Raw genomic sequence first — 27,271 nt, forward strand, 5'->3', positions numbered from 1 at the left:
AAAATGAAATAATTATTTTAATTTTTTTTTTGCAGCTGATTATAGGCAGTGCTGGTTATAGTCAAAATGTAATGGAAGAGGAATTGGCAGTATAATTATCAAGTAACATACTTAAAATTATATTACTCTAGTATTTTACATAATTAGCATTCTCAAATTTTTATTTCTCAGTGAAAAACTCCCTGTGAGCAATTAAATGTGAGTAGTTTGTCTTTAATTTGCAGAAATATATAAGATTAAATAAAATAAAGATTTCATGTTCCCAGTAAACTTGTACTTAGTCAAAGAAATAATTGAGGAGAGGATAATTAAATGTCTGGATGGTTGGAATTCCATTACAGGTGACCAGTCTGGCTTCAGCTCTTCAGAATGTTGTCAAGATTGTTTTTCTTTTATTTACCACACATGATTTATTTAGGCCTTCTCATCTGATTGCAGATTGTTTTAAACTTTACCACCATGGACCTTTACAAGAGCAGTCTCTGTTGGTACGACTATATTGAAGTAAGAGATGGCTACTGGAGAAAATCCTCCCTGCTTGGTATGCAACTGTTAAACGCTGCACCGTCCACTGCACTGCACTCATTGGGCTCAGTGGACCTGCTGTTGAACCCACAACAAACTTCTTGGGTTTCAGGTGTCTAGAATGGATCTAAACTTGGGGATGGGAAAAAAATCCCTCTAAATGGCGGCCTTGACTTCAAGCCTCAAGCCTTCCTTTTGCTGCAGCTTGCCATTATTCAGCTGCAAGTGTGGAAAGATGACAACTACAAATGTGCAAGATTTTGCATTGCTTATGGATGTTGAATTATGAAGCTGCCATAGTTTTTTTTTATTTTCTTTTCCAGAGAAATAGGGAAGAAGTTTACAGACAAATCTATAGAGCATGTGATGGGAGATTCATAGGTCATGTGATGAGAACCTGCACCTGCTGTAGAGCTGTTCTTACGAGCTCTGTCCCCGTACCTTTAAGATTTGGGGCAGATTGCTTCTCTTTGTTCTGTGTGTGTCCTTCCCTGCTCTTGCAGAGAAGAGAAATGCAAAGCAATAATTAATTAAGTTTGAGTTGCAACTGAAATGTAAAAGCTGCAGTCACCTTATTTTAATTCAGAAGGTTGGTGGGAAGATTTCACCTCCCATAATGCTAGTGCCCAGATACAGAGGACAGCTCTCTAACAATGAATGTCTATTTTCTTGGCCTTGAACAGTAAACAAAGAAGAAACAGTTAAGACCAGACAGTAATTATCCTCTTATCCTGTTCTCTATCAATTAGAAAAACTGAAATTTTACCTGCCTAGGCAGACTTTAAGAGGGTAATGTAGAATAGGTCATTTAGATGTTACTTTTTAAATCTCTTTGGACCTTAGGCACAATCAGTTGTATTACTGTGGCTTACATTTGTTCTTTTTTTAAGATTAGTACTCAGTTTCCCCTTCCAAAATGCATGTGTTTGTATGTATATAAAAAATCTCTAACAATATATTTTTTCATTAATTCTCTTAAGGTTTTTTATGCTTAGTCTTGTGAGGCTGACTGCAATAAAAAGTTCTGAAAGCTTTATAATAAAATCTTTGTGTGTTAGGTCCTGATCTGCAGAAACACATGTGCTTAACCATAAGCATATGAATAGTTCCACAGAGCTGGTTCTGCTACTCCTGCCCATAATGTTAAACACTTGTATAAATGTTTGCAGCATTTGGCTTCAGAGGCGGCAGAAAATGCAGTTACTGGTTGCATGTTTTTAGGCAGGTTTTGTGGTGACAAACTGCCAGAAGTGCTCACATCCACCGACAGCAGGATGTGGATTGAGTTCCGCAGCAGCAGCAACTGGGTTGGGAAGGGTTTTGCAGCAGTTTATGAAGGTAAGCCTCTTACAGCATTAAAAACAATTTGGTTATGGAAGAATAGTATTAACCAGATACCTTTTAAAATTAACCATCCCCCACCAAAACTAACATGTGAAATCGGTATTTTATCGCTAAGAGACAGTAGGTGCTAAATTACTAGACAGGGAATTTGAAACTCCTCCTGTGATCAGATATCAGCCGAGTTTTTTTTCAGGGAAATCACTTATAATAATCATAAAAATTTTTTCAAGCCAGTTTTTTAAATATGCATGTTCTTGTGCTTAGTGTTTGCAAAGACTTCTGTGTGTACTTTTGTTTATCCTTTAGAAAAATCTGTCTTACATTTTCCATATACTCTGAGAATAGTTAACAAAGGAACCCATGCACATTGGGTATATTAGCAAGTCAACATTTACCTGTTTAAAATAGAATCTGTACTTTTCATGAAAATATTTTTAAATTTATATTAGCTATTTCCTCAAACTGAATGCAGGCTTGAAGTGATAAACTGTGGGTTAAAATGCATAGATCATTATAAAAGATGAGATTTTGCTTTCATTTGTCTCTTTCTAAAGGTTAGTAAATATCAGTGAAGAACGTTTATTAAGTATGTTTAAAGGATGAACAAAAATTTAATTATTTTGACCCTTTAAAAATATTCTGTAAAATTTATAGATTCAGATTATCCATGATTACAAATTCATCCTCAACACTGCAGACATGTTTAGAGCTATTAGAAATGCTAAATTATATTTGCTAACTAAAGTAGATATAATGAATTAAATTGATTGTGTTTTCAATAATTTATCCTTGGTAGATTTAAGTATTGTCCAGTACAATTTTATTATTAGTTTTGAAAATGGGAGCATATAATGTCACTTTGGGCATGGGGAAATTATCATTATTGACAGTAAAATTTTATGCTTTTATCAGCTATTTGTGGAGGTGAAATCCACAAAAATGAAGGCCAGATCCAGTCTCCCAATTATCCTGATGACTACAGACCAATGAAGGAATGTGTGTGGAAAATAACAGTGTCAGAAAACTACAATGTAGGATTAACCTTTCAAGCATTTGAGGTAAAGCCTTTTAACTAATCTCAGAGAAGCATCTAGTGGCTAAGTGACAGTGAAATTTAAGGGAATATTTATTAAACCTGTGAATGAATTTACGCGTTTTCTATGAAAAATTAACTCCATAACCCATGAAAGTTTCCCTTCTCCAGAAATTTTCAAAATTATAGGTTTTTATGTTATCTCTAATGTTTTAATTGAATGTTAAAATTACTGAAGATGGTCAGATTTTACCAAGTACGTCATCCAGCTCAGCAAGGTTACTTCAATATTCTGTTAAATGACCAGGACTTTTTATTTTTGCTAAATCTTATTGTCAAAAATGAATGCGTGGCTGGAGAAAAAACCTCATTGTTCTTTGGCCTCTGCTATGAAAAGGAAAAACCCTAAAACTAATATTCAGTTCAAAACCCTATATTTAGTGAGGACAGAAAAAAAGATGAGTCGTCATACCTGTATGTCTTTAGTGTACATCACACTGTGTATAACATTTCTAAACTGTGGTAAACTATTACATAAAAAAGAAAAAGTAATATTTCCTGTCTGTTTTATTCCCACACAATACACTGGCTTGAACTTTGTAGATAAATTTAGTAGCATGCTTTGAGTTAATTTGTTTTATTTGAATATTCTTTAGCAGCAAGGGCATGAAGAACGTTTTTTAAAAATCTAGACTTTTTGCCTTTATGTTGTACGTAGATCTAAATACAGGTATAGTAAACAGAGCTGTAATTTCCAACCTGACGCTTTAGTCTTGCAGACAGACTTCAGGATTGTGGCACATTTTTGCAATGACTGGTGGAAATATTTGAGTATGAGACGATAAGGGATTGGGACTTTATCAGCAATTATGAATGTAAAACATAGAAGTTTTAATATTTTCATAGACTCTACTTAAGTTTCCCTTTTTCTTTTTTTTTTTTTTCCAATCCTGAATTAGTGTCAGTTCTAGGGCAGACAAGATCAGCTTCCCCTGATCTTCTGAATCTGCATGATCTGGCTCAAGATTACTTACCATTGTATGTTAGTCTCTTTAGTTAAGCCCTGTTGAAAATGAATGTTTCGAGTACCTTTTATATAATTTACTGACTAGGTGTGGAGCTTTTCTAGTTTGCCATTGGTGCTCAGCATTTTTTAATGTGATGACAAGGGAAATGGCCCTATTTCTCTGCAAAATACACAAGTGTAGATATGACATGCTTATGCTCACTGTACAGGAAATAACCAGAAACAAAGGACCAGCAAACAACAGGACATTTTAATAGACATGTCATTAAGGCCTTAGGAAGAAATGTCCAGTTTTTCCTCCAAACTCTTTAGTATTATGGCACTCTCTAGAGGTGAGATATGTGGACTAACACCTCATAAGAAGAAAGAGGAAATTGAGCAGAAATACAGTCAGGGACAGTCTTAAATTGGGGCTTATACTTCATGTGTTTTGGAAAAAAAAATAATTCCAGCAGTAGGGACTTAAAATACTTTTCCAGGGAGAGTCTGAGCTGTAATTCCAGAGTGGCAAGATGCCCTTGAGCACCAAATAAGGCACCCCAGGCAGGCACAAGACTCTCATATCTGTCTTTGTGCCATCTCTTACTGGCTCATCCACTGGGCTCCCTGCTGAGGATGGGAGTTGCTTTGGGAGCTGCTCTGGAGTGCCTGGACATTGACCACTGGGTCCAATTTCCATTTCTTCTCCCAGCTCTTGAAGGTAGGTGTTCTGGTTTTTGGTACTGAGTCCCTCTCTGGACTGAATCCTTGGTGCACTGCCCAGTAAAACAAAAAGTTGCTTAAAAATCACTGTTCTTGGTGCCAGCTGAGATAGAAAAAAGTAAATGTCAGGCCAGAGAGTTATTGCAGTGCGTTTGTGAGAAAATTGCTTCTCTGCCTTCTGAAAGGTACAGTTAAGTAAGAGGAATTCTCATTATCCCTATGTAATACTAGAAAAAAAAACCTGTATAAATAACCTTCATTTTGAAATGAAAGCACTAGGGAAACTGAGAATTTCAAACTGTATCAATGAGTCATCTTGTTTTGCCTGCTGTGGGCAACACATTTTCCACTGAGTGCAGGATTACACTTTATTTGGCTGCTGTAATTTCCACTGTCTGTGTGAGAGTAGAGATGTTGGGACTGGGAGCTCCATATTTTTCATTGTTACGGTCACCTTTATATTATTGTTCTTTGAAAATTAGCAGGGTTTTTTTTGTTAGTTTGTTTGCTTTTTTAATGAAGAACTTTTTTTTGGCATGCAGTCTAATCAGCTAAAAAATTCCAGAGGGTTTGTAGAGCAGATTCATATTAATTCCTCATTTGAGTGACCTTGTTAAACTCTGTGCAGATAGCGATCATTTAAATTTTTTTTACATCAATCAGGGAATAAAATTTATCTGATCTTCTGATTTCACTAGGCATATATGCCACCTTTTATGACTGAAGTCTAAAACCCAAAGCAGATATTTTATTCACCTGTATTTGATGAACAAAGAAATTAACAATGAAAAAAAATAATGTAAAGATTTTTACTGCAATAGAATTGCTCCCAGACCTGCCCTTCTTATCCTTTTTTCTCTCTCTTTTTTTTTTTTTTTGTTTTTGTTTAGTTTTAGGGGTTTTTGTTTGTTTGTTTGTTTTAATTTTTATTTTTTATTTAATTTTTTCCTGTATCTCCATTTTTTCCGAAGACAAAGATACTCTGGATGTGTATTTGTTTTTATGTGGGTTTTTGTTTGGGTTTGTGGTTTGGTTGGTTTGTTATTGTTTTTCTAAACCAGAAACTTTTGAGAAGGGATGTAGAGAATATCTCTGGCTTGCCATTTCTCTGGAACATTTCATAGTGTTTTCCTGCTCTTCTGTGCCTGCTTTAGTAATTTTTCTCACATTTTCTCAGCTTAGTTCTCTGATGCCATTCAAATTTGAGGTTTCCTCCAAGGCCTTCAGGAGCTGAGGTTATCTTTCAGCTTCCTGTAGCAAATGCATTTTTCTGTAAAAAATGTTTAGTTGTGATTTTTTTTTAAATTTGCTAATATTCTGTGTATTTCTTCTCATCTGTGTATTTCTTCTCATAACATTGTGTAAATACCTTGTGAAATTTTAGTTTGCTAGTAAACAAGATTTATGGGATCAGTCCAGTTACAGCCAAATTCACCAGGGGTTCTTTCATTAACTGGAAGAGATTTTCCTCAAAGAACCAATAGGAAGGAGGAAGAATAAGAAAAATAGAAAATATAGGAGGAAGCAGGAGGAATAAGACACTATTACAAGTGTAATAGACTTCTTATGGTAGGGTTCCCAGGTGATGGTGCCATACAATCTTAAAACTTAAGGTACAGAAAAAACCCCACATTTTATAATCTTTTCTTTCATTGATTACTAAGTACCAGTTATTTCTCAAAACCACAATAATTATCTGTTAGGTCTTATATAGGTGTAACACTTTAATCCTTTAATATTGATGATGCTGGCATCACTTGCATTAGTAGTAAGCTAAATATCAGTGAATATGGTAGAACAGTCACCTTTCAAATGGGTTTTTAGAAACTCAGTCTTTTTTTTTGAAACTTTGCAAGTTGGTTGATTCTTATAGTCTTAGCAAGTTTAGAAACTTACTCCTATACAAAATGTGTTTTTAGCTGTTCTCTTCTGCCCAAAATAAAACGATCCTCAGAAAAGAAATTACTAATTCACCTCAATGGAAATTTGGCACATGTAACTCAGAGCCACACTGGGCTGGTGGATAATCATAATTTCCATAGTGCCCATAAAAAATGTAAGCATGGAAAAAAAACTGATGTTAATTAAATTTCCTAAGTACTGAAATTACCACAGATGAGTGGGGAAAATGCACAATTGCTTCATTGATATTAGTGAGCTTTGGACCAGTTCACTTCTCAATTTTTACTGAGATAACAAGGCAGACTTTATTTTAGATTAGAATATTATGTCATTAATTTATTATTTAGATTAATGAAAATTTGGAATTGGTATTGTTGAAAACCTACCAGTGCTCATGTACTGCATTAGTTGCATACAATTGCCACTAAAATCAGCAATAGGTGGTTGCATCCCAAATCTTCCTGGCTTTCCTTACTCATTCCCAATGACAGCAATTCCTGATCAAAAATCTAGGAAATTACAGTAAATAGCAATATGGTTTGTGACAGAGGAGTGGGTGGGAGAAAATTATGCATGTAAATGCCTGGAGAATTGGAAAGTTGGAAAGAAGACAGAGAAATGTGGCGTGTAAATGCCTTAAAATTTTGATGCCACTAAAATGGCATAAAATCAAACATCTCCTTCCCCCCAATCATCCCTCTTAAATAAGAAATCTTAATGTGCTAAGTGGAAGCCCCTTAGTCTGTGGTCGTTCCTGAGCTTCGTGTTGGTCGTGATGCACAAGCAGAGCAGAGAACCAGTGGGTACTTCTGCTTACTGGGAAGCTTAGATTTAAGAAAAACTCTCTCTGGAGATCAAGTGTAGATCTTTCTGGGCTTAGTTTAGACTTCTTTATTGATTTAACAGAATGTGGATGTTCTGAATTAGATATGAGGCTTTCTCCAGCCCTTCTACTTGACTGTGATCCTGCTGCCCTCCCCATCCTCTCCATCTCTAAGCTTGCCTCTCCCAGCTCAGCTAGTTAGTTTAACAAGAGTGTTGTTATAGGAATTATTTTTGAATGCTTGGATCTAGTTAATTCTTTTATAAATAAGACTGAGCAATGTGAAGTATTCCAGCAGTAAAATGACCCAGCTCAAGAGGGTTTTTAATTTTGTTGAGAAAGACACACTCTCAATAAAGACAAGCATTGTAAATTATCTAGCTTCTGGACAAGGTCACATTTGGGCTGCTACTGCTTTCCTCTCTAGTGCAATTCCCATTCTGATCTACTCTGCAAATACTATTATGTAAAGAGCACAAGGCTCACTACTCAAGCAGACATGCACACATGCCCACTCACATATTAGTCTGTGTTTGAATGTCATCCAGCAGAAAGTTTGAGTAGAAAGGGAAATTTTCAGTTCTTCTGATTTCAGTAGGTTTCTTCAGTACTACCAAGGTTCACTCATTGACCCAGAAAATCAAAAGGGGACACTTGAAATCAGGAATTGTGCAAGAGAAACTGGACACATCGGCCACAGAAAAATTAGTTTCTTTTTGTCCTCCGTTCTACTTAAGAGCTGATCATTTTAGATGTGTGTTTGGATCTAATTTATCAGATGCTTCAAATTCCTTACGCACCACGATTTTTGACCTTTATTCTGCAAAATCAGTGAACAGTGACAAATGCAAAATTTTTCTCTGTCTGGAGGATAAAGGGAGATTCTAAAAATCTTATCATATTGTTGAAAATTGAGCTTTTTTAATATTGCTAAAATGGTGAATGTTTCTGACCTGTTTAGTTGCTGAGCCATTAATCTTCTTTAGTTGAGTGTACATGAGAAAAGAGGACTTTACTTGAGATGAGAGTAGAAGTTTAACAGAGCACTAGGAAGCTTAGAGGTGAGCATGTCTTTTTTAGTTTTTTTCCCAGTTAGACTGTTGTGTCCTTAGTAACATTTCAATATATTTTTTTGTGTAGAAAACAAGTATAGTTAAAATCCATTCAGTGATGTTCGTTCATCTTCCTGCTGCTTGAACCCTAATCAGAGACCTTAAGTTGGAAAAATTTAAATTCTTTTTATTATGTCTGACTGATACTTATGGTCAAGTTCACATAGGTAATTTTGAAAATTATGTTTTACAGATTGAAAGACACGACAACTGTGCGTATGACTACTTGGAAATCCGAGATGGAACAAATGAGAACAGTCCTTTGATCGGTCACTTTTGTGGCTATGACAAGCCAGAAGACATTAGATCTACCTCTAATACCCTGTGGATGAAGTTTGTTTCTGATGGAACTGTTAACAAAGCAGGGTTTGCAGCTAACTTTTTTAAAGGTAAGTGTTAAAGCATATTTTGGGAGTTATGAACAGCTTATCACTTCTTCTTGGACTAGAAAATTATGAAGGGGTATTAAAAATATTTCTCAATCTTTTTTTACTATTAGACTGAATAGAATAGTTTTTCCTGGGCATTAAATTTATTCAAAACAAAACAATACGGACTTTTGAATCTGCTAGTAAAATTTGTCCAAGGAATGAAGGAACATATTCAGCATAACTTTCTACTGTCTCCAGGTTCAGTTAATCAGCTTAGTTCTGAAACATATCTAATTTTGTAAAGTGGCACATTTTTTACATTGTGCTATCAAATATAAAGTTAAACAGAGTAATTGCAAATGGCGCTTTTTTTTTCCTGTTGAAGTTTTTTTTCCTTTTCTTTGTCTAAATCTTGTCAGTTTTTTTATAATCTATTTTCTGGGTTGTTCTGCTTTATCAATTTATTATTCTCTGTAAGGAAGGAGAAAACCCAAAAACCAGAAATCATATTGAGCAATAACTTCATAGTCTTCTGTGAAGCTTAGGTGCAAGAAATGGTGTTTTTTTGGGGAGAGGAGGTTGTCATACAACTGCACAAATGGCTGAAGCATTTGGTACATGGAAAGTTGGTAATTTGCACATGGTGCTGCCGGTGGCACAGTTGAAACCACTGGCAGTGGTGTGGCCATGGTGACACCTGAAATACAGGTCATGCCACCAGGAAATGACCTTTTTGCTCTTTTGAAAAGAAGCCATGGTTTTTCTAATCCTAACTGATAGTTTTCATTGTAGACAATTATAACTTTGAAGGCTATAGGCATGAGAGTAGGAGAAGTTCCTTGTCCTGGTCTAAGAAAACAATATTTCCAGCAATCTGAGGAATATTTAATGAATCTTATGTGTATATTTCAGAGCTAGTAGAGAGAACACACATTTCCTTTCCCTCCCCCAGCCCTGATTCATCTTGTTCCTTTTAATATTAGTAGAATAAAAACCTAGGATTTGAGGATTCTGTTAATCTGTTTTTGAGTATGAATACAGGATAATGCACAGATTGATTCTGAGGGAGATAAAATGCCCTTCAAGTGACCCTACTTTGGATTTTCAATCTTTCCTTCAATACTTTGTACAATCTTTAGATTATGGCTGCCTGAATTACTGTATGCTGCACACTAAGTGCTTATGAATTAGTTCTGCAGCTGTTAGTAGATGTTGTTAAAAAAAAAAAAACAAAACAACAAAACAACCCAGCAAAAAACCCCACACCCTACAAAGGAAATATTTTTATTTTCTCCATTGCAGGTCTCCTTAGCATTTGAAAATCCTCTAGTCAGCAACCACAATGGTTTGTGCAGTGCATCTTATAATGGCATGCATACAGCTCTCTGGGTTAATATTGATCCAGCAGTTACAGCTGAGGAAGGTAATGATTTAACATATTTTTGCATTCTTGCCTGTCTTGGCAGAGGAAGATGAATGTGCCAAACCTGACAATGGAGGCTGCGAGCAGCGCTGTGTGAATACCCTGGGCAGCTATCAGTGTGCCTGCGATCCTGGCTACGAGCTTGGTCCTGACAAGAAGAGTTGTGAAGGTACAGTGTGCTGCTGCCTTATGGGCTCCTAAAGCTCTCAGAGGGCCATGGCCTGAATGAAATGATCCACATTTCTTAGGCTCTGTCTGAGCAGCATGAGATCTGTGGAACCCAACCCAGAAAACCAGTGCTGTCCTTTGCTAGTCATGCCAGAGCCATGTTTGTCCCATGTCTGTCAGCAATTTAATCTTGCAGATTTTTCTGTTAGTCAATCAGGAATGGTGCCAAGTAGGGCTTCATACCACTTATTACTCTATTCATACTCACTAAAGCAAAGTCTCTCAAGGAGACAATTACCAGCAGAGTAATGTGCCACTTCCTCGAATCAGAGTGTTTAATGATGCCTCTGAGCACCTGACTGGGATGTGCCTGGGAAGCTGGCAGGTCTACAAGAGCCAAGTCTTCTATTTTAGCTCAAAGCTCAGAGGAATCCTCCCCACTCCTAGTCACACTGTGGAATGTTCATACTTTTCAGGGTGAGCAAAGTGTGTTCAAATAATCATTTGGAGAAAAAAGAAAGAGATAAGCGAAGTCTGTGTAAACATAGGATTGAACTGAGATAAGATTTTGTGTTCTATGCATATTTCATATCAAAGGAAAGAACCATAAGCTCTTGATCATTATGCACCAACTATTGCTTGGTTTTTTTTTACTCATAGACACCAATAAATCAAAGGATAGCACAAATTTATTCTTAGTTCATCTGTTTGACAAGTGAATGGGTTTTGAAAATTGGGGTGCTTGGAGTCCTGGTTTTCTTCTGATGCAATTCACTGGTGTCTCTTTTTTCTAGTTTCCTGTCTTTAAATTATTATTTTTCACAGTTTGGGGTAGTTTTGCCTAGTTTCTTTGCAATTATTTCTAGTTATTTTGCTTTTGGATCTTCAGGGTTGGTTCTGGTTTTTTGTTTATTGTATGTTTGTGTGAGCTGGTGGAAATTAAAGGCATGTTAGATTGTGGCTCTCATCAAGCTGGTTGGGTTTTTTTTTGCACGGACCTTTAGTAAAGAGAACATTGGAAAAACAATTTATTTTGATGTCTGTACATTAGGTAGACTATAAGAAAATTAGTTCAATCAAAGGGGGAGCTATGAAGACAAAGGTTTGATCTCTGCGCTTTTGATCATCAGCCCAAATTTCTGTAAGGAATTGAGTTTATTCTGCTTGCTGGCTCAAGTCAGAATATTAGAGAAGTCTTTCAGAAGACTCTTCTCTCTGCCTCTGAAAAATAGAAAGGAGATACATTCCTGGCATCCAAACAGTAAAACAACTCTGTCAAAAGAAGCCACTCTAAGCATTGCAGTGCAGTGTAGAGCAAAAACCCAGAGCTATCCCTAAAAATGTACGTGTTTGTTCCAGCTGAGGTGGCACTCACTGTATGTAGATAGTACTTGGAACTGCTGAATCAAAATTACTGTGTAGTCACAGTGAACATTACTTCCTCGGTATAGTTTGGGTCTTTTGTGTGAGCTGGCTGTATTAATTCATACCTGAGTGGAAGCCTCCAGTCAGAAACTTTGCCTTATACTTCACTGCAGTGTTGACATGCACAGAAATTTGCTTTATGATCTTCCAATCCAAGTCTCCACCAATGGCAGCATATGAGAAGGGGTTAAGATTTTCTTTTTTCTCTATTTCCACATTTTCTGCCCTTGCCTCAAGGATCAGTAGAACGATGTTCAAAAGCAGAAATTGAAATCTGGCAGTAGTTTCTCTGACCTAGATTGGATCATTTGAGGGGACAGCTTGTGTCACCTGGGTGCAGTCTCTAAACCTATGTCTGGTCTTTTTTGATACACCGAGGTGTGACTCAGGATCTTAGTCCACCCGTTCCCATCAGATTACTTTTACATGTATACCAAGAAGTGTGCTGTGTGGGAAACTAGGGACCAGGAGAAACACTGGTGTGTGTCTGAGTTGACAAAATAAGCCTTGACACAGCAACTGGTGAATTCTCCCAGCTGTGTTAGATGGAGTAGATGCAGTATATGAGATCATCAGCTAGACTGGAATAGCCAGTTTTTAAAGCATTCAGTGTTAGCAGAGAGTAGTTGAGTAGAGCTCCTGCCTTCAGCTCTTTGGAAGGAGATTTGTGGATGATTTCCAGGGCTGTCACAGTGCTGTAATGGTTATCAATGTAGCAGAGTGTGATTGAGAGCTTCTCTAAATCCCTTTACTTCCCTTAAAAAAAAAAAAATTGCACAGATGGAAAAGATTAATGAGTTTATCCTTTGCTAGTTGAACTGCATTCAAGAACGTAGTACAGTATTTTTCTGTTTTATGGAGGTGATTATTTGGCATATACTTGGAATTAAGAGGCCTTTTCTCTTTTAATTGAACATGCGTGATTCAGCAAAAGTAATTGTGACTGAAGTGTACGTGACTGCTCTTCCAAAGTGACCCTACCTAGTGGGTTAAGGGAGGCATACACAGCCATATGAGCTGAGACAGGTCGGGCTGATTCTGCATCTGTAATCAAGGAGAGAAGCTCATCCTAAGTATCCTTCTGTCAGAAAAGGAGTGGTCAAGGTCTTGGGGAGGGCATTGAGGTCACAGGACTTGCATGGGAAAAGCTGTGAGAGAATAACCAGAGTCTCTGGAGGGAGGGGAAAAGAATGAATATGATAACGCCTTGTGTAGTCCTGAAACTTATCTCTGCCCACAAACCTGCAAGCTGTTCAAGATAGGGGCTGTCTCTTTCTCTTTGTTTGCACCAAGCATGATAAAGCAAGATTCTGATTAGTCTGTCTGGGCACTGCAGCATATAAGTAATGAGAGGACTGATTCTTCTTAGCATGTTTCTGTTTATAGTAAAATACACTGGCAGTCAAGAAATGATGTTCTCTTTTAATTTTACAGCTGCTTGTGGAGGACTCCTGACAAAGCTAAATGGGACAATAACCACACCAGGGTGGCCAAAAGAATATCCTCCAAACAAAAACTGTGTGTGGCAGGTGGTTGCCCCAACGCAATACCGAATTTCAATGAAGTTTGAGTTTTTTGAGTTAGAAGGGAATGAAGTAAGTAACCATGAACCAAGGGCTGCACAATCTCTTACTCTCTAAACGTTTTCACAAGCATTCAAAAATAGATATTGTCTTATAAAACCCTTGCTGACCTTTGATATGCTGACAATAAGCATGGATATTCTTGTTTTCGTTTTGAGACCGTTTCTGGATTCTTTCAAAACAAACATGGAAAGAATAGCTCTCTTTTACATATCATCTAAATGTATATGTATTACAAGAAATTTTAAAAAATGTTCTCTGCTGAGTCTCAGCTGACTTTTTTATCAACAAAATAAAACAGAGCAAATGGGCCTGAAGTGTATTGGAAAGAATTCAAGAGAAGAAAATCTGGAGAAACCAAATCATCTTTACAGACTGACTACAAAGAATACACATAAGCTGTGATTAGTGATGGAGTGAGGGAGCATTTAAATCACTTACAGTATCTCACTGGGGGAATACTTTGAAATGAGCAGTATCAGAAATAAGTCACAATAGAACAGCAGCAGTTTTTGAGCTGGGCAGCCCCCAGAGGCATAGGGGATCTTCTGCCAGGGTAGAAGGAGGAATGGAGCAGAGCCCTCCATGTGCTAAAGGATGCTCCTCACAGCTTTAAACAAGTGGTGGGTGTTGCAGTGCTTTTTTGGATGAGAAGCAGTAAAATGTGGGTTTCAACATCCTTTTCAGTTTTTGTTCTGCTTTGTAGGCAATTCTCTGTCATATCATTCAATTCCCTCACCACACTCCAGCCATAACATGGTGTAACCGCTGAGTTTATATACCCTTTTTTTACATGGCATTAAGAACAAAAATCCCAGGATGTTATTTCTGACATTTCTGTTTATTTCTAAATAAATTTGTAGCAATTTATTTAGTATAAAGATGGCCCACCTTTAGGGCAGAGGTATTCAAAGGTACAAAAGACGGAGTTTGATTTATAACTAAGATCCAAACCATCCATGACTTCTCCAAAATACTTGAATATTATTTTCAGAGGCAGTAATGTCAGATTTTTTTTCCTCCCATATTTTTTTTTGGAGTGGGCTCTCAAGCCCATGAAATTCTGATTTTCAATGATAAATGCCTTACACTCATGTCCTGGAATCATTTTGACTAGAAGTGCGAGAGATGTAATAAAAGCTTAAAAGTCTCAAAGAATTGAAACTTAATTGCCATTTGAACTAATCATAAAAACCTTCTTCTTGCACTTTCTTGGTACATGGGCAAGATTTGCAAGGAAAACACCTGGCATGTAATGAAGTTAAATCACTTCTCTAAGGTCATAAAAGACGTTCAACATAAGGAGACAGAAAAATACTAAATGTGTTTCAACAATCAGAACTGGAGTTTGATCATCTCATGCGCTACTAAATCTTGGCTTCGTACTGTTATATAGTAGCACTAAGGATAGATGCCTGTGAAAATCAGAAGAAACATATAATATCTGGAAAATTCTAATATATTGTCTGAGTGCAGACATAAAATGTATACATTTATCAAGTACTTTATTTTTTTAAATTTTTTATCAGATGATTTGTTTGCAAATTTATTTTATTTGTTGTAGGTCCTCCATTTACGACCAAGTTTAATATGTCTTTTAGACTATTACAATTTTAATATTTTACATTCACATTGTGCAGTTTAACTTGTAATTTTTTTTTCAGTGCAGTGTAGTATAGAGGAAATTAGACCTATCTGAAGTTACATTTGATTTCTGATCTAAACCTAGGCAACCATAGAAACTCACCACTATTATATTGCTGGAATTGATGGGATTTATCAATGCAGTGAACTATATTTGAAAATCACGTGTCCTATCAGAAATATGTCTTCCAATTAGTATAGATCAACATGTGGCAGTAACTCAAGTTTTATGTATCTTTGTTTTCTTTATGCTGTACAGAAAGAGTTTCAACTGAATTAGTTACTTTTCAACTCTGCCACATGTGAAAATTCTTCCGGTAACAATAAAAGTTTAATCTACATCTTCAGTGTATTCTGTTCAAACCCACTGAAAATTATGACAATTTTTCATAAAGAGATAGAGAACAACAAAGGCTGAAACATCCTTTTCTATTGTTCCCTTCCAGCTCCCCTGACACTTTTTTTGAGTAGAAATTGCAATTTTTCAAATGCAGCTTGGATTTAATGGACCAATATAAGCTCTGTATGAATCCTTTTGGCCAATGTTCTCTCTTTAGCTACTAATTGCAGACAACTGGGACATTTTTGATTAAGTGATTGGTACTTGAGCCTAAGAAGCTTAGAAGTTTTTGGCTGGATGGCTTTAAGTTGACCAAGGGATTATGCATTGAAAGTATTATCATTAGGCCTTGCATGAGGCTTTTTTATTTCTTTATTTTTAACCTTTTAATAAAAACGGCACGTGTAGTGTTCCAAATTATAGCTATGCTACTGTTGGTGAAAGTTGCATGGTTTTAATAGTGGAAAGTTATATATTTGGAAATAAATGAATATGTCTTAAATATGTAATGATGAAAACTTACCTTGTAAGTTTCTAGGTGAAAATTAATATTTAAAAACACCTTTGAGATGCAAGTAGTAGGTTTGTAGGTTAGGATATGTGGTTTATAGTGTGCAGATAAGTATAATTTTTAGGATGAATGTTTCTAGATTTAACTTTCATGTCAATGGAATATTTGCTTTTAAATGAAGTGGAAATGCTTCTAAGCATCTTGAAATTTAGATATTAAACACAGATCAGCATCTATAAAAATATAAGTTGGAACATATTTCATAGTATAGCTATGTGTTAGTGACCTTAAAACATTCTCACCTATAATCAAAGAATGTAAGAATTTACAAATGCTTTCAGAATCAGGAGAAAGTGAAGAAGGATGTTGGTTATTTATTATTGAGCAGCAATATATATACCAATCAGAATTCTGGCATTTGTAAACAGCTTCGTGCTTTTATTTTGATTAGCCAAATATTTTTTTCTTCCTTTCTTTTCTCAGGTGTGCAAGTACGATTACGTGGAGATTCGCAGTGGCCTTTCTTCTGAATCCAAGCTGCACGGTAAATTCTGCGGTACAGAAGTGCCTGAAGTCATCACCTCTCAGTACAACAACATGCGCATCGAGTTTCGGTCTGACAACACCGTCTCAAAAAAAGGCTTCAAGGCACACTTCTTCTCAGGTATGGAAAAGTACCCTTGAATATCTCTAAGTGCCTCTGGGTGTCCACTGACTAGGAGGAGTGACCACAGTTTTGGTATGAAAATGAGTGGCTTCTTTGCTTATGGTTTTCCTGGTAGCTTTGAATTAGTTTTATTTACATAAACATAAACCACTCTCCTGTCTCAAAATACCATTCTGAATTTTAATGTCTGTAGAAAATATATGGAACATATCTATTTGTACTTAAATAACAGCAGAAGCAAGTAAAGTTTGTGAGATACAGAGGACAAAAGAAAATTTACTGAATTTCTATATTTTTATTAGATTTCTTTTATCCTAAGTTTTGTTGCTATTTTTTTTTTCAAATCCCAGTTGTAAAGTGATACAAATTGCACACTGTGTACTCTTGTATTTTTTCTACTCAAGTCTCTTAATATATTCCATTTGTTGGGAAATTACCACTTTGTGGTACAACATTTGTTTAACATTATGGCTACATCTGTGCCAAACTTTGCACTTCTTAATGTTTTGCAGAAGAACTGGGTTTAAGATCTTGATCTTGCAAAAAAAAAAAAAACAAACCTGTGTCTTTTTATTTATGAGTGTAATTTTACTGAGGGAGATCAGAGCGGTGGAAGTTTATATCGTGTGAGGACTTATACTGTTGAATGAAGTTGCACATGAGTGAAGCTTAAGATGTGAGGAAATATTTGCTCAACAGTGGCCTCTGCAATTATCCACTGAGTGTGGAATATAGAAATCTGGCTCTGGCGGGAGACCACTCAGTGTTTGCAGGAAAAGTTGCTTTGTGTTTTTCCTGAGTGTTTACGCACACACATAGGGATAGGTAACTAACCTTGTCTAAAACAACAAAAAACACCAGCTCCATCTGCTCACCTCCCTAAACCAGATGTCAAACAGAAGAATTTGGGAGCCGAATTGTGCCCAGGATATTTTGATAGCAGTGAAAAATCTGAATCTGGACAGTCCTGATTATACTTAGCATGTAGCAAAATATACTACCATTATTAGCATTTGTTTGCTTAAAATATTTTATCAAAACTGAAATGAAATGGTATTTCATTGGTTACTGCTAATAACTAATAATTATGACTAATAAGAATCTGTATAATGTGCAAGGAATGTAGTTTGGAAAGTGAAAAAATATTTACCAAGGCAAACACATTATACTTTGAGTATTTTCTTTTAAGACTATTTTGATGTTTTTATTAAGCAACTATGAAATATGGAAAGAGGTGTTTTGTCTCATGCAAAGACATAACAAACGTTTGATCTCTTTTAAGTATATCTCTTCCTTAGTAACCACATTTCTCTGGTCCTAATGTTCCAAAGATCTATCTTTACTTATAGTAACACTTTCTACTTTTAAATTTATGATTTACATTTGCAAGAAGCGTTCAAGGTTTACTCATTATTTGTAGTAAATACATATGTGCATACAACAGAGCTTCCTCCTAGAAGCACACAACTAGTCATTTTATGTTGGTTTAGTTGTGCCAACAGGAGTTGTCACATAGGCTTTTTACAGGAATATATATTGACATGTGCAAATTCTAAAGACTGCAAATGAAGTTTGTTGAATCTTTTTAAGATCTCACAGATATTTCAGATAAGAGTAGCAATGATAGTGCAGTAATTTATGTAAGCTCCATAGTTCAGAAGTTGTGTTTCCTGGACATCTTGGTCATTTATACAGCTATAGTCAGTTAAATTTTGGGTTTCATTAAGGTCATAGTTCATCTACATATATGAATTTATTTATTTTGCTCAAATGACTTTCTTTAAATGAGTGGGTTCCACCAAAGCTGTATCTTGAGGAAAGACTAGACTGAAGGTCATGGATTACAAAGCATCAGGTTGTTATTCTTCAGAACTAGTTTTCCCTTGTTTATTTCAGTGCTGAATGAAATGCTATCTTTCCCTCAGAAGGTAATTTCAAAAAGAAATGTTTAAGTGATGTCATTGATCACAGAATAAATTCTTTAGTCAGGGATAAGTTTGAACTAATGTATTTTTCAATGAATAGAAATGTGTTGTGTCCTAGATATTGTACATATCTGATTCCTTTAAAAAAAGAAAAAAAGATAGTTTGGTATAAAAAGCCTTTGAATCTGTAAGTATGTAAATTTACTGAGTGCTTCATAACACATTCCTGCCAGCATTTCATATGAGTTCAAATATCTGAATATAGCATCAGGTTTTTTTTTTTTTTATTTTCTCAACTATCTTCCATTTGTTCTAATTTCTAGCAGATTTCATCCTTCCATGTCATCTGGCTTTCCCTGTTTGACAATGTTTTCTGATTAAAACAGAAATTTTGTAATGCTTGAGAAAAATCAAACTTCTGAACTTAAAGTATCTAAAAAAGAATATATCATCTCCAAATAATTAATCAGACATCTTAGGATGTCAGAAAACCCTGTTACTTTCTTATCCCTGAATTCCTTAATATGGGCACAATATGCTATTGATCTGTCAATGAAGAACAGACTTAAGACTTCAAGTATTTTGACTTTTGGGAGTTGATGGCATAATTTTTCAGCTGATGAAGTGCTGTTTTTTGTTGTTTATATATATATATTATTCTTCAGAGTACAATAATTTTAGAATGATATCTGGGTAGAAATACTTTGACACTTGATTGCAGGCATTTACCAGTTTCATTAATTGAATCACAATAGACGTGAAAGCACTTAGTTATGAAGACATAAAAATGACAAAAAATTTAATGAGTAAAACATTGCATCTTGCACTCTGTTCACCAGTAAAGGCCATATGCAATGCTCAGCAATATAGAAAGGTGGATAAGTAAAATTAGTGTGGAGATTAAGAACTGAAAAATTTTCCTCAAGCACAGCCAAAGAACTACTCTTTTCTTCAGCAACTCTTTTGGTGGTGAATTCTGCACCACAGCTAGAGATGAGGAAGCATGGCCCAGCTCCAGCTCAGACGACAGAAAGCAGTTTTTGGGTGGTTGAAACCTGCTGTGATAAACTGTGAAAGCAAACAGTGACATAGGGCAACAGATGACCTGCATTAGGAAGGTATTTATGTTGATACAAGACAACATGTAATTATATTTTTGGCTGTAAAATAGTGTTAACAGTCAGACAGGTGCTACTGGAAAGTGAGAATTTTTTTTTTTCAGCATTCTGTAGAATTTACATCTGATGGGACAGTTCTGAAGAAAGCTCTGTTAGGAGTGTCTGCAGGGATTTAGCTGAACTACAGAGACTCTCTTGTATATTTATAATCAAGTTTCTCAGATAAAGAGAGGAAATCATGGGGTGACTATATATTATTTAAAAAAGAAATTAATTAAACTTCTTGGAATCGGATATTAAGCTTCTAAACAAAACAAAACAAAAAAAAAACCCAACAAAAACCCTTCCAATAATAAGTTTTTTATTCTTCTCCCTCTTTCTTCTGTCCTCCTCTGTCTCCCGCTTTTGTTATAAGACCAAGACCTAGGAGTAAGTCCCTGCAGGACTTAGCACACACTACTGGGCCTGTAAGACTAGAGTAGTATTAAATAATTCCAAGAAGATAACAATAAGATATATAAAATTTTAAATACCCTTTTTTGTCTGTGATCTTTCTGAGAAGATGCCCTAAGGATTAGTCATAGTCATAGTTAGTTTGTCAATAAACTGCTTCCATTTATCATAAGTTTCAGACTAACTTCAGTGTTTTAAATAAATATGACAGATTCTTTGCATAATCATTCAAAATATTCATGGGTTTTGCTATAATGTAAAAATGAGGTTTGCTGGGACATCTCTTCTTGGGTGGTGATTCATTGAGCAGTTAAAAAATGAAAACTAGAATGTTTCTAGCCTTGAACAAAAACTCATCTCTCGTGCCATCCTGGTACATTTTTTTCCACAGACAAGAAAGCTGCCTGCAAAGAGAAAATTTTTGTTTTTGAATCTTGCAAGGAGTTGGTACAGGTCCCTTCAGGCCGAGTACATATTATTCACAGACTGGTGGCCTCTGAGGGTCTCAGAGGTACGACCATTTGTCCTCAGAATGATTCAATCTATTATTTTCTTGAGAGTGGATCTTTCCTTCTTCTGAGTACTGAAATGATAAAAGAAAGTATCCATTTAAAATTGGGGGTACTCATTTCCATCTGTCAGCATAACAAATGGCTTTGTTTTTACATGGCAAAACATTTGTTCTTGTAACTAATACAGACTAATTGTTGCTTTTTTTTTTTTTTTCCACAAATTTTTAAACTGGGCAATCAGTTTGACAGAAAGTCTGTTCTCAATTATGAAGTGTGAGGAAGGCTTGTTCAACAGTTGCATCCTTGATTAACTATGTACAAGTAATTATTGTAGTTCAAATATGTTCCAAAACTTCTCCTTTCTACCTTCTGTCCATTATTTTATTTTTGAGGACATCCAACACGAGACTATTTGGTTATGCACTTGTCTCTTAGGAGATTATTTTACAGAATATAAGAATATCTAATGTTAAAATACTTTTCAGTGTTTTCACAGAGTTTGGATGATGGAAGTGGTCAGGGCTTTTATTTATTTAGAATCTATGCACCTACTCTGTACTTGAAAGCCTAACTTGAATGCGTTTTGAACTTGCCTTCCTTTCATTTTGTTATTCTGATGGAAAATTACAAATTAATGTCTAGGAGGGAAATATTGAAGATTTTTGTTCATATTAGTTCTAATTTCTTAGTTACTTGCTACTGTTTTTCACTTGTAATGTGGAATTAATTTATGATAGTGCTTGCTTTTGCAAAATTATGACTTTAGTTGGAAATTGCATTGATTTGCTACCTCAGTCAGGGACTTGCTTTGCAAGATGCATAAAAAGTGTATTGTGGAGCTTCTGTGCTTCCTTTCATCATCAAAATAACAAGTAGTATCTCTTTGAAAGTATGGTTCCAAGAGGTATCTATGTTTTCAACTGTTTTTTAACCTTCAGATCTGCTCACATTTGCAGAAAGCTTCCAAAAACTTCCAGTGCAAACAGATTTTAGAGTTACAGTACAAAATGCTTGGATTTGACTTGCAGAATTTACCTACAAATGCAAATTATCATGTATTACAAGTAGAAACTGATTTTTATGGACAGACCTGCAAGTCAACAGGTCAAGTGCTGAATACATTTTGGCAGAGGAAGACGATGAGTATGCAATTACCATGCAAACTTCCTTTGTTGTCTTACTGAATATGAGCATCAGTAAGGGCAGGGAAAATATGCATGAGTAAGACAATGAAAAGAGACTTAAATTATCCATGGTGGCTTCTAATCTATAGAAATTCTTGCTGTACCTGCTGAAGTGGGAAATATCACATTGCCTTGTTTGGAGATAATGTTAACTGCTGCTTTCCAAGGTAAATAAGACTGAAGGGGGTAAAAATGGTCTGCATTCAAACCCACAACAACAAAACCTTTGGGATGACCAAAATTCCTTTGCTCTTTTTTCTCCTCTCTTTTGCATGTTGAAATGACATATTTAGTAAATTACAGGGAAGGTTTAATATGTGTCTGTGTATATACATATATATATAAATTTATATGCATATATTTTTACATCTCAGAATGTATATATGTGTGTGTGTGTACATTTATACTTATATACATGTGCACACATATATGCATGTATGTGTATATCCATGTCAGGAGCAGTCTGCCTCTTTTAAAGGGACCAGCCTCACCTAAAGCCAGAACAGCTGAATGACATAGAAGCGTGGCAGCAGAGGCCTCTTGCTACAGTGACAGCCTGTTAATCTAGTTTGGCTTTTTTCCATGCAATGAATTTGTAGCTGTTTAATGCAGGTCATATTTCCTCCACTACTCTCTGCTTTATTTCTAACACACTAAAAGCTCTTTTGAAGGATTATATGTTAATAAACAGAACTGTGTGCTACATTGTAGCTCTTAAACTAACTATTGCCAAATTCTTTTTTTTTTTTGCTTTCAATGAAATGTTTTTCTTTTTGTGATGGTCTATAATGTCCAGATTCATTAAAAGCAAAGCACACTGGCACTCTGCTGGGGAAAAAAGCCCAACTTATTAGAAAAGCTTATATGAAATCTTTCTCTTCTTACATGTTTAATGTGTAGAAGTTGAAGTCTTGTTTGATCTATGTGTTCCTTTCAAGATAGCACCATTAAATTATGGAATTTGCACAAAGCTGGAATAATATGTGTTGCCCATAAACTACACTACAGTTGTTTACTAAGATAAAACTGGATATTTATGAAACTTTTACCAGCTAGACCACTTGAAAGAGTAAAAGCTGGTCAATCTCTTTCCTCCTTTGTTCTAGCTTGTTTGTTTTACTAGTGCTCTTCTCCCTTAGGAACTAATGCTCAATTCCTAGAAAGATGAGACAAACTCTTGCCACAGTGCAAGGCTGCAGGCTGAGCAAAGAGTGACCTAAAACTAAGGCACCACAAAAGTGCCTCACTGGGAAGAGTGACTGTGCTGTGGCTTATCCTGCTCTGGCCTCAGGCTCCGTGCTCCTCTTGGTAGCAAGGTCTGCTGGGAGCTGTGTGCTCACCTGAGCTTGTGGTGTATTTTTTAGACAAGGATGAGTGTTCCAAGGACAACGGGGGCTGCCAGCACGAGTGCATCAACACCGTCGGAAGCTACGTCTGCCAGTGCCGGAACGGATTTGTGCTGCACGAAAATAAACATGACTGCAAGGAAGGTGAGCAGGGAGGCAGTGGAGTGGTTGGTTACACAGCTGTCTCGCAGAAAGCTTTCTGCAGCTCTCCTTTCAAACAAAAGAAAGGAAAAAAAGTTCTTGCTAATGGGGTTTTAGATGTTTGGGCTTAAACACAACAACATCCCTCCCCTTTCCCATCCCCTCCATCCCCAGCATTTGTGCCGGCTGAGTTCGAGGTCCACAGGAATGAAGATTGGAAAACTTGGGATCCTTGGCACAGAGTGCTACTTTCAATAGTTCTGTGAAGTGTAGAATATTTAAAGCTCTGATAAAGTATTTATCTAAGGCTGTATTAAACACAGGGGTAGAGTTTCTGGAGAGAAGCCTGGTAAAGGTGTGATTAGCTGCTATCAGTAACAGTTAGTTTCCTCACAGCCAGGTTGAAACCACATCTACACTTTCTGTGTTTGTTTTAGGCGACATATTTAGACAATCTTAAGTTCCAGTCAAAGCCCTGCACATCTTTCTTCCCCTTGGCTCTCTCAAGGTGTGCCTACCTTCAAGAAAACAATAGGCTTTGGGACTTAAATAGAATTTAAATTCTCTGCAGATGAACCTCAAGTGTGCAGTATCATGAGAGCTGCTGTAATGTCTCAATGATTTCTAGCATGGATTTAATCTGAGAGGCATGCCCTTTGTGAGTCATTTGCATTTACACTGGTTTTGGAATGCTACTTGCCTATTCTAAAAGGTTTTTTTTCAAGTAATTATCTGGTATTTAGAAAGCAAATTGAGATTGTTAAAAGTAAATACAAAAATGCCTTCTTTTAGTTCTGGGTGCTAGTGATTTAGTTGCAAAGTCAGTGACTAAGCTGCTCTTTGTGCATACTTACAGTATAGTCTTAGCTGATCTCACATTGTGTATATGTTTACCTTGAAACTGTGGTTTACAAATCAAATTGATTGCTCTATAGCTGTAGTGAAAACTACCAAGAAGAGAAAAAAATAAATTGTTTGAGAAATTTCTTTTGAAGTATGAGTAGTGAGATTTTCATATGGATTTACACATTTACTTGTATGTAGGATAGGGGGAATGGGAAAGTACTTGATTAACTTTTAATATTTATCTTATGTTTATTCCTGTATAAGATTTTTTCTGAAAAAAAGCTATCCATTGTAAACAACAGTGTGTGTTTCACAGCAATCCATAGAGAAACGTGCTGGGTTAATGCTCTAAAGCACATGCCTGAGGGGGCTAACATGACTGTGCACTCTGAAAAGCATGCTTACCCATCTTCCTAAAAATCCTTTCCACTTGGTGGCTGCCCTGACAAAAAATAGTACTTTGTTGACTATTTCTGAATGTTGACCCCAGACTAACTGATGCTCTCCCTCCTGGCACAGCTGAGTGTGAGCAGAAGATCCACAGTCCCAACGGCATCATCACGAGTCCCAACTGGCCTGACAAGTATCCCAGCAGGAAGGAGTGCACCTGGGAAATCAGTGCCACCCCTGGGCAGAGGGTCAAACTGGTGAGTCTCTGCCTTCCCTTCCTTTTCAGCTTTTCTTCCATCAAATCAGCTTCTCAAATGACTGCTCAATGATATGAAACTGTTACTAAACTTTACTGTCAGTTTGCCATCCCAGAGGTAAACTATTTTAAAAACTTGCTGAATCTTGTCCATTTCTGGCCAACAGGGACTACTCAATATCATAGAGTTGTGATTTAAGTTTATAGTGATTGGAAATACTCTGTACAGCAAAGGCAGGAGGAACGCTTTCCTCCTGTCAGACTTTACTTATATCATTGTTGCAACTCATAAAACTTGTGCAAATTTTTGGCAAACATGGCAGAGGCCATTTACACAACTTCCAATATATAGAAAAAGCAAGACTTGAGTTATGAGCAGTCTTCTACACACACCTTTTCCTGTTCTGTTTTTTTGTTTTTTTTTTTTTTTTTTTTTGAGGAGGTAAAAAGATACAAAAACCCCTGAGAATCTGGATTTTTCATTTTAAAGTGGTTTCACATTTTAACCTAAGTAGAAGAGCAGGCTGGAGTAGATTTGTGAATTTTGTGTCCAGCTGGCTGAGGACGGTGCTGGTGTCCAAAGACAGGCCTAGCAGAGCTTAGATAGCTTTGCAGGTTTATTGAGGTTATGTAGCCTCTGTATGAGGCCAAAGGCACAGTCCTGCCCACAGGGTTTTTGCTTTGAGCTCAGCCCCAGCATTTCTTCTGCAGCTTACTTGCAGGCCAGCCACAACAAAAGCTGGCCTTACAGGTATTTAAACTTCCTAAATTGATTTTTCAACTGTTTTGGAGCAAATAAAGTTAAGGAGAGAGATGTCTCTGCTTCAGAGGTAGAAGCAATAGGCAGCAGTCGTGCAGGGATGAAAGATGTATTCCAATCTCATAACTGCTGGCCTTAGCAAACCCTATCCCCCTGTCCTGGTTTTGGCTGGGGTAGAATTAATTTTATTCATAGTGGCTGATGTGGGCCTGTGTTTTGGATTAGAGCTGAACAATGTTGATAATACAGAGATGTTTTTGCTATTGCTAAGCAGGGCTTACACAGAACCAAGGCTTTTTCTGCTGGCAAGGAAGGTGGGGGTTGCATGGGAGATTGGGGGGAGACACAGCCAGGACAGGTGGCCCAAACTGACCACAGGGATATTCCAGATTATATGATATCCTGCTCAGGATATCAAACTAGGGGAAGAATGAGGAAGGGGATGATATTTGGAGTGATAGTGGGGCCCATGTGATGGCGGAACACCTGCCTGCCCATGGGAATTTATTCCTTCCTTTGCTTTACTCATGCACAGCTTTGGCTTTCCCTATTAAAATGTCTTCATCTCAGCCCAAAAGTTTTCTATCTTTCACACTTCCAATTCTCTCTCCAGTCCTACTGATGGGGCAGTGAGCAAGCAGCTGTGTGGGGCTTGGCTGCTGCCTGGGGTTAAAACACTCATGTTACTGGTGCTGATGTGGGATTGTGAATTGATCCCTCTTTGCCAAAAGTAAAACAGTTGAGCTGTACTGGAGGGGATGGTGGTGGAGAATGAGTGGAACGTGCTCTGTCCATTCCAAAGGTGAAAAATAGGTTTCTAATTCAGGCAGCCTTCTTGCTGCTGCTTCTGAGCAAGTATTCTTCATACTGGCTGAATAAACTAAAACCAGACAGGTACAGGCATGTTACTGTAAAGGCTTTTCCAATACTTATACCCACAGCAGGAAAAATTCCAACATTCAGATATCTTCAGCCAAATATTCCATGGTCTACTTTACAAAGAAAAGTTTTTTTTAAAATTGGCTTTTGCCAGTGGAACTGGAAAAATAGACAGAATTTTACTAGATAGAATTTTCAACAATACCTCCATGACTTAGAGTCTGAGTCTGCTTTTCTTTGCAAACCAGTAGGATCAATTTCTAAATTCTGTGTGTACAATAACTTTAGTTGTGTAGAACAGCAAGGTCCCATATCAATATTATTAATACCATAATTCCACATTGGATGATTTTTTTTCTTTTACACTGTGTTTAAGTTTACTTTTCATAGTTTTCTTGTTCAAATTGAAGAGGTGAATTAGTTACTTCATGGTAACAAAGCACAAGAATTGTGAGGCTGTGCTTTCTTTTTTGAGAGGGATATGTGTATAGAAACTAATCTTTTGTTTTGTGATTGCCCTCACTCTGCTAACCATTGAAAAGTGTGTTCCTGAACGGGCTAAATTCAAGTATTTGGTGCAATTAAGAAGCCTATGAAAAAAAAAAGGGCATGCACTTCAGAACTTTTAAATGAAGCATGTAGATAAAGATGGCTTTGAAAATGTACATGGCAGAGAGACTGATTTCCATGAGCTAATCAGCCGGATGTTTATAAGAGACAGACTTAAGTGTCCCCTCCGGGCAGGCAGCTGTCCATAAGTGCCACCAACGTATCTACTCGGTTGAGTGGTGTAGATAGAAAGGGCTGGACAGTCAGAAGCTATATGTAACATTTCTGAGCACCATTCCCACTAAGGAGACA

General features: G+C 36.6%; 1 protein-coding gene across 2 annotated transcripts in view; it reads left to right on the plus strand.

Moving 5' to 3' along the window:
* Nucleotides 1-27,271, plus strand: part of TLL1 (tolloid like 1) — a 125,557-nt gene that overhangs the window by 86,957 nt on the left and 11,329 nt on the right. For both annotated transcript variants that reach the window (XM_009101170.4, XM_030239410.2), the window contains exons 10-18: nt 439-541; nt 1,747-1,863; nt 2,782-2,927; nt 8,662-8,857; nt 10,306-10,431; nt 13,290-13,450; nt 16,417-16,597; nt 23,157-23,282; nt 24,645-24,772. In XM_009101170.4, the coding sequence (XP_009099418.3) occupies nt 439-541; nt 1,747-1,863; nt 2,782-2,927; nt 8,662-8,857; nt 10,306-10,431; nt 13,290-13,450; nt 16,417-16,597; nt 23,157-23,282; nt 24,645-24,772 (1,284 nt within the window). The remainder of the gene's footprint in view (nt 1-438; nt 542-1,746; nt 1,864-2,781; nt 2,928-8,661; nt 8,858-10,305; nt 10,432-13,289; nt 13,451-16,416; nt 16,598-23,156; nt 23,283-24,644; nt 24,773-27,271) is intronic.

The sequence above is a fragment of the Serinus canaria genome, chromosome 4 (genome assembly GCF_022539315.1).
Source record: "Serinus canaria isolate serCan28SL12 chromosome 4, serCan2020, whole genome shotgun sequence".
Classification (NCBI taxonomy): Eukaryota; Metazoa; Chordata; class Aves; order Passeriformes; family Fringillidae; genus Serinus; species Serinus canaria.